This window comes from Nicotiana tabacum, chromosome 7 (assembly GCF_000715075.1).
Source record: "Nicotiana tabacum cultivar K326 chromosome 7, ASM71507v2, whole genome shotgun sequence".
NCBI classification, from domain to species: Eukaryota; Viridiplantae; Streptophyta; class Magnoliopsida; order Solanales; family Solanaceae; genus Nicotiana; species Nicotiana tabacum.
The window spans coordinates 172,039,141-172,047,314 of record NC_134086.1 but is presented as its reverse complement, the minus strand read 5'-3'; the positions used below and the strand labels follow the sequence as shown (position 1 = coordinate 172,047,314).

Below are 8,174 nucleotides of genomic sequence, written 5' to 3'. Positions count from 1 at the left end.
AATATTACTTTCACAAAGTGCAGGATTATTTTGAGAATCCCTATTGTTCTCGTTGTCACAATGATGACGATTATAATTTTGTCTATTGTCACGTCCACATCCATTGATACATTCATAGTAATAATTTTGTCTTCTTTCAGACTTATTACATACTGCTATCACATTCTCTTAAGGGAATGAGAATGAATCAAATTCAATGGGACGAGTTTCCAATTCTTTGCCCACAATCATACATGAATTTAATCGTGGCAAGACATAGAAATTTTACCACTTTGGGTGGTTATAATTTCTTACTAACTCCATTAGAGTTATAATCAAAATTTATTATCTTTGCTTGTATTTAAAATCAAATTATAGAATAAAAGAGAAAAATATGGTAAAATACATACCTTAAATCCAGAATTTAATCATAAAGTAAGTTCATGGAACAATTGATCACAATCATTATGCTCAATCCCAAAGCTTCTACTCAATTGGTTAGAGTCTCGTGCTGACAACGTGTTATGAACAATAAAAGAAGAAGAGAGAAAAGTAGAGAGAGAGAATTCTTATTGATTTGGGATGAATTACAATGTTATAGGACCCCTCTATTTATAGGGAAATGGTGATTTTGCCACCAAGTAATGAACTTTAAAATCTGTTTAAATATAGACATTCACCATAAATAAAATTTTATTTATAACACACACCAATTAATGAATAATCATTTTTTCTTTTCCTGGCTTCTCAACTAACTAAATAAAGAAATCCCAGCTTATTTTCTCGGTTGATTTGATTGGCCCTCCTGCAAGCTCATGTTGCTTACATATTTTGTGGGTCCCATTTTTTATCACGTTATTCTCCTATCATCGATTAAAAATGTTAAAATCAAGGGCAGACCCAGAATTTTAATATGACGGGCACCACTAGTTTGTTCAGCCAATGCCCCATAACGGCTTTCAGTGTGTAAGATGCCAAGTTATTTATATAGTCATTTTCAAGGTATGCACACATACACCAATTAAAATTTACTATGTCCGGTGAATCCTTAATGTTACACATAAGTCTGCTTCTCACTAAAATCTCTCCAAAAGTACAATAAATTCCAACGTGATGCTGACGCAAAATCACAAGTACGATTACCCATAAGATAAGAGGTGTACTGTAAATTACAATGTGCCGCTAAAGGTTTAATGAGCCTCATATTCTAACAATGTCTGGTTTCTAGGAATTAGGTAAGTTTTGTAGGTGTGAAAACATCTTCCAGATCTATCGTAAATAGCCCAGGGTTAAGGCATAGAGCGCATACCTCCATGGTGTAAATTTTTAAATACTTTTTTTTCAACTTATACTTCAAATATCAGCCAATTCATGTTCCGCCAGATGTTACTGTACGTGATTCGTCTTTAAAAAGTAAGTTAAACACAATCTCCAGTAAAAAAAGAAGTTAGATCAATAAATTATCATATTCTTAAGCTATGCCATATACTATGCAGTTACGTCCCATGGTAAAGTTCAAGCATGACAAATTCTCAACCATCTGTTTTCTTCGCAAGGCAAAAAGAATTGCCTTCACCTAAAATCGTCTCTTTTTTTAGTTACACTCAGACCTCTTTATAACGTCCCTATTTATTATAAAAGTCAAGTTTTCTCGGAATTGATCTTTTATGTTAGGTTATAATATATGTCTTCTATAATAGCATTTCACTATAGCATCTAAAAAATATTGGAACAAATGCGGGTATTATATAAAGGTTTGACTGACATTGTACGAGTAGTTTTTATCTCGTCAAGGCCAAAAAAATTTCTGCATATCAAAGGCAGCTTTATTTATGTACCTTGCCTAATTAACCTTTTCAAAGAAAATGATTTTACTTCAAAAACAATACTTTCTAATTTTTTCCATTTCCACCTTAAGTTGGGGTTATGGAGAATCTGAACCTTATTTTTGTCACCATTACAACCTAATATTTTAACGATCTTTTGATGAATTAACTAAGCTGAAAAGATGCTTACGAGTTTAAATAACACAGCTACTCTTTCCCTTAAAATTGTTATGACAAACACTTTCGAACTAGAAACTTGTACAGCCAAAGTGAACCATAGATATAAATTTCACTTGGCCAAAAAGTCCGAGAGAGATATAACAACCGATATAAAATTGCTCCAAAGTGGCCTAGAAAAGAGACATATCTGGTGGAGGACCATACACACTCTTCCACGAAAACGGCACAGTCCAGCTTCCACCTTCATTACCTGAACGACACCAGTAAAAGAGGTCAGTTAGTGCCTCAAAAATTATGTTACAAGATAGTGCACATCTATGCGTCCTATGGCAATTTTAAAAGTACTAGAAAGGTAATATCCCTAGGTTACCCTAGTCCATATCTATGCATTTTGCGATAATTTTAAAAATACTCAAAAAGCATGAAATCCCAATACCTCCCCCTCCAAAACAGTCAAAAAAACAATTGAAGATGATCTAATTATCTTCATTAGCTCAATCACTTCTCAAGTAAATTTATCAAGCAGATAGCACTTAGTATTATTAGCCACTAGCTGACAGGATAAGAGTTACCTGACCGTATTTAGGTACTTAAAGCGATATAGCAGCATTAGTTTTCATAACAAGCATTGTATGATTGTACAGAGATCAAGAAATCAAGGAAAGAAAGCTGATTGATCATACCAGGAAACAATAACTCACCTTGAGAACTATTAGGTCGGAGCCCCAGAGCTTTTGACACTGCATCAGCCAAATTGAAAGCATCAGGAATGTTGTCTCCCTCCGAGCAATAACACAGTAGACAAGTGACCTTCAGACCTTTGGCCTAGACCAACAAACAAATAGATTATTACACAAACTCAATCAGGGTAGAAAAGTATACTTAACATAAAAATGTGGATACATATCTAAGTTCATATCAAGAATAGTCTTGAGATACTGATAGCAGAAATTACAAAGGAAACCTTAATAGTAGTTTTTCATTGAACTCATTCCATCTTAAACATATCTCCAAAGAAGCTGTGCTAACTTTAGCTGGAGAAATAGTTTTACGAGAAGTTACAATCTGAAACCTGCACCATACTCAGATGACACATCAAAACTATGCAAAAGGAAAAATCAACTATAACTTCATCAGAGAATGAAAAACCTTTTTTGAGATGCGAGAACAAATAATTACTTTAAGCATGCTATAATACATGTCAGATCTGCAGCATTGAACTATCTGGGAAGGAACACAATCCCAAAACAAAATAAGAAACCTAACTACTTGGAAATCTCAAGCTCATGTGGAATGTATTATGGTGCAACAAAAAGACAGCAGGATTTAGCAACATAAGCAAAGACATTTTGAAAGAAACTACAAAGTAAAGAAATCAGATTCTATAAATACGAAAGCCACATATGACAAATACAATTAATTTTTCATGAAATGTACTAGTGCATCAAGTTATCCATAGTGAACAACTGAATCGAGTATATCACAACCTTAAGACAAGAGAACAATGCAGCATAAGGCAAACTGGCGTCGTAGTCCTCATCTCCTAGCTCTTCATAAGGCAAATCCTCCACCTCAGAGGCAGTATTTTTGGCTAAATCATTTAAATACTTCCACATTCTCTGCGAAGGATCGTACTCTGGTAATCTCTTCCAGCCCTGGCTTTCACACTGATCGTCTGTTCCATCTGAGTTGGAACTAGAAAGGTAATGTATCTGCAATCCACTGGTACACCGTACATGATAGCCATAAAATCAATTTCACCATGAAATCAGATAAAATGTTCAAAGAAAAGAACTCAACGCAAGTCAGTAGAATACGCAACAGCAAACTTAATAGCTTAAAAAGGCAACAGTTTGGAAATATTCACCTTCACTAATTGACTCAAAATTAGAGGAACCTTTCACGTACACATAATATCGAGCAACATTTCCAACAAAGAAGCATCTTATTTAGCAACCTTTACTTATTAAGTCCTTACTTTTTTTGATAACCGAGAAAACCACGAGGGCCAGTGGCGCACATTCGAAACTCGGTGGATAGTGGGTCTGCCCCTCTATCTTTCTCCACTTAAACACCAGTCTTTTGTCTATGGCAGGGTTTGAACCCGTGCCATGAGCCTAACTAATACATATTAAGTCCCCTTCATTTAAGTATTTGAATGCAAAAAGCTAAAACTCCCATAATAACAGGAGCAGTCAGCAATTCACGAGATAATGATCTCAGAAAAAGCAACTAAAGTTTCCATGTAAAGTAATTCCTCAATGGAGGGAGGACATGATGAAGTAGAAAGTGGAATCACAGAGTTTCTATCATTGAACCACATAAAGAAAACAGAAAAAAATATGTTTAAGTGAAGCTCATATATTGATACCTTGACATATCAATGTTTCGCCAACGCCCAAACTCCAAGCCTGAGAGCACGATTACATGTTTCTTCCCATTGGCAGCAGCAAAATTCGCCAAGTTCCTAGCAAATTCAACCATCATGCCCTGTTGGGTAAGTTGTTAAAACTAAACAACCACCTAAAAGACAAAACCTTGATTGCATACATTGCAATAAAAAGTTGGATTTAAGTTATACAGACAGTCCATGTAAACAATTTTCACATTATCACTGTAGCTTAACCAGGAGTAGTAGTCTACTTACCATTTTTCCCAATCAATTAATTCACACTTACTATTACCAGATACCAATAGTTGCTTTAAATACCTGATGGTATAAACAGATGTTAAATGCTCTTGCATTATATTCCCTCCTAGATGGCTTGCACGAGAGAAAAAGACCAGATCAAGCAGCAACGATACCCATTGCAAAAAAAAGTATTAACATTTACCTTAACAACCGGAGACCTCTGCTGTACCAGAGCCAATGCATCAGGAGATGATTCATATACTGCCATGATCCAAAATCAGAAACATCATTTCCCTTCCTAAAATCTCAAAAATTATACTCCTCGCATTTCAATTTAAATGATACTCTTTTCATTTTGTAACGTTCCAAAACAGTTGCCATCATTCCAATAACAATACTATTCTATACATTGAATCAATTTTTCAAATTCATCTAACTATTCAAAGTCAAATTCAAATGAACATATATAGAAACAAACTCTTAAATAAAACTACTTTAATATTTCTTCAATTGTCCTCAATATAATAATGCACAAGCCAAAATAAGTAATAAGTTGTTCAATATATACCTTCGACGGGAAGAGCGAGTTCACCAGGTGGAGAAGGCCAATAGGCGTCATTCCCAACGCAGGGAACTACATTTGGATCGTCCAAATATCCAATTCTCTCCACTCTCAAAGAAGCTACCAGAAGATCCACCGCTAGTTGCCCTACATTTCCTACCGATAGCGCCGGCTACAGCAAAAACAAATAACAATATTACAGAACCGGAAAAAAAAAATAGTGGAAGAATCACTAAAGAAGTTGAGAGCAAAACCCTAGAAGCATACCAGAATCAACGTGGAGTTATCTGAGCTCAAACTCTTTCCTTCCTCAGCATAAAACTCCATTAATTGTAAATTTCAAGCTACTTTCGAGACTCGAGTGCTAAGGCAGTGATTCGGACTTGTGGCGCAAGAATGCAAGGTTGTTCTTTTGAATCTTCTTTTCTTCTTTTCTTATTTTGTACGGGTTGGGCGTTGGGCTGGGCCGTCATAGGCCCACATAACTTAAGGCCACTTTATTACGGGCCAGTCCACAACGTTGAAGAGTGAGGGAGTTCTGGGCCTGCTCTTGATCCTATAAAACAACAGCCCGTCCCTGGCAGGATTTGACCAAAGTATCGTGGGCTTTTTTCACTTTTAGCCCCCGTCAGAAACTATTTATATTTAGTAGCCAAAAAAGTATATAAAATTTGTATAATTTTTATATATAACATACAGAATGTATATATATATACAAAAAAAATATATTTTTCTGCTATTATTTTGAGATGCTATACAGTGTCATTTTTCCAAGTATCATTGTTCCAAAACCAGTCACCCATCTTTACACAAACAGCCGAACGAATTCATATAATATATTTTATATATATATATATATATATATATATATATATATATATATATATATATATTATACATTAGCCGATTTATTTTTTGTTTAAGCAGTTGGATGGATGGGTATTTAAGTTAATTCATATCTAATAAATAAGGGATTTCACGCTACACACTAACAAAACAAACCCCATAGCAAAAGGTAACACTAATCTTTATTTTTTACAAATATTAGTTGATATAATCACTGTATAATTTGTGCTTAATCAGTATATATAATCAAACAATCATTATCTAAAGTTTAAACTTGGGATGGGTAGTATATTTTCTTTTTAATTCATTTGGTTTTATTCAGATTCATTTCATTTCAATACTCTGTAAGTTTGACTTTAAAGATAAATTAACCTCTGAGAATGATTAACTTTGAAGCCACCTAAATAGCTGATTTGATAGGTGCGGATGTGTTCAGCATCATCAAGATAAACTCCATGACATGACAGATCAAACTCAATATGAGCATTATCAATATAGAATACAATAATGTATACTTGGATTAATTTCTTTCACAAGTTCAATCTGGAGCCACATCTTGAATACACAAATAACAATAATTTGAACATCCCCACAATATTAATCAAACTTGGTATGTATGATTCAGGTTGAACCGAGGCCCCAACAAGGACCATTTTGCCTGGTTTTAAGCTTATTGATTAGACATTCATCCTACTAGATTATGCCATATCGATTTTTCTCATATCTCATGATATCTTTTAATTGTGGGATGGTCTTGTTAAAATTGAGAATAATTAGGTTTTGGTTTCTTAAGAAGTTGACTGCTATGTGCCATTTGGACGGCATCAGTAGCATGTCGTCACCTTTAATTTTCTGCCATTTGCAGCAAGATTTTGGATCATACATCTTATCAGCAGCTTTGTATGAAAATTAAGAAAGAAAAACATGTTTTTTTGCTATATTCTGAAAGTATTATTTAGAAATTGTAATCTTAAACTTGTTATGACATTTATATGATTATAAGAGAATTAATTTGTAGAGTTAAAAGTTTTAAGATATATATTTTTATATATAGAAAGATGTCATTTAATTAATATAATAAATAGAGTATATTTTCACTAGTGCATGTCTCTCTCATATTCCTTCTTGCTTTTCCTGTAGGGATGACTTTGGATAATAGTGTAAAGCTTTTGATTTTACGAGGATCCCATTCTATTACCAGAAAAAAGTTAACACCCAGCAAGAGGAAGAAGTTCGAATATCTTCACTTTAATGTATAAAAATTGTGGTATGTACAAATTACAATGTCTACGAATCTATAGTTGGAACTTCTACTATGCAATTATAGAGTTAGCAATTTCAGTTTTTTCAGAGAGAAAAAAAGTACTAAGAAAGATTGTCGTTTAATTTGAATGATTTGTTCTTCTTTGTCCTTTCAGAAGTGCGATATTAGAAATCTGTTCCCAATTCTTCGTTGATTTGACTAACTCATGATTGCAGTATAGTTGGACATATGGTAATATTGTGGAAGTTAAGATCTTTCCATGAAAATCTGAACCAAATGCTCTAAACTATAGTGGAAGCTGATACTTAATTATCTACGTCCACATATAGTGAATAGTGATAGTTACTTGCATGCATTGCGTGCTTGAACCACTAATTGCTATTGCCGCTTTTGTAATTTTCAAGAAACAGTCTTTCCTTCTCCATTAGTTTTATTCGAGAATATTCTTGGATCAGTACGTAAATAGTACACAAACATTAATCTGCCATAATTTAAAATGCTTTTTTTCTCTCCTATTATGGTTTCATGTCAAGCCAGTGTTTGTACGTACAACTGCTCCAAGAACTCGGTTTAGATTAATATAATCTGTCATCATCTCGTTGAATCAGAGGCGAAATGAGAATTTGAAATTTATGGATTTAGAATTTTAGCTAGTTCGTTTAAGTTACTCAGTTCTAAATTAATAATTTGTATATATTCAATAGATTTCTTAAGACAAATATAGGGTTTGGATTAAAGTTATTGGGTTGGATCGAACCCGTACATGTGTTCTACCTCCACATTGGGTTGAATTAAATCAAGCACACATCGCAATTAGATGTCTCTAAAAGTACGTTAATTAATTCTACCAATCCTATATAAATGTAGAGTGATATCATGGGTGTA

The 8,174-nt window shown here is 33.8% G+C and overlaps 1 protein-coding gene across 1 annotated transcript; it reads right to left on the bottom strand.

Annotated features, from left to right (window-relative positions):
* Positions 1–1,949: 1,949 nt before the first annotated feature.
* On the bottom strand, positions 1,950–5,592 carry LOC107778217 (uncharacterized). The gene is made up of 7 exons (XM_016598429.2): positions 5,447–5,592; positions 5,186–5,351; positions 4,820–4,878; positions 4,357–4,475; positions 3,473–3,707; positions 2,687–2,810; positions 1,950–2,235 (listed from the first exon to the last, which is right to left on the bottom strand). The coding sequence occupies exons 1-7, from the start codon at positions 5,504–5,506 to the stop codon at positions 2,156–2,158; spliced, it is 843 nt and encodes a 280-aa protein (XP_016453915.1). The 5' UTR covers positions 5,507–5,592; the 3' UTR covers positions 1,950–2,155.
* Positions 5,593–8,174: the final 2,582 nt, after the last annotated feature.

Coding starts and splice junctions, on each gene's coding strand:
- LOC107778217 (XM_016598429.2), bottom strand. CDS start 5,506: ATGGAGTTTTATGCTGAGGAAGGAAAGAGTTTGAGCTCAGATAACTCC. Junction 2,811..3,472: donor CATTGTTCTCTTGTCTTAAG/GTTGTGATATAC, acceptor TTGTTGGTCTAG/GCCAAAGGTCTGAAGGTCAC. Junction 2,236..2,686: donor CCGACCTAATAGTTCTCAAG/GTGAGTTATTGT, acceptor GGTGTCGTTCAG/GTAATGAAGGTGGAAGCTGG.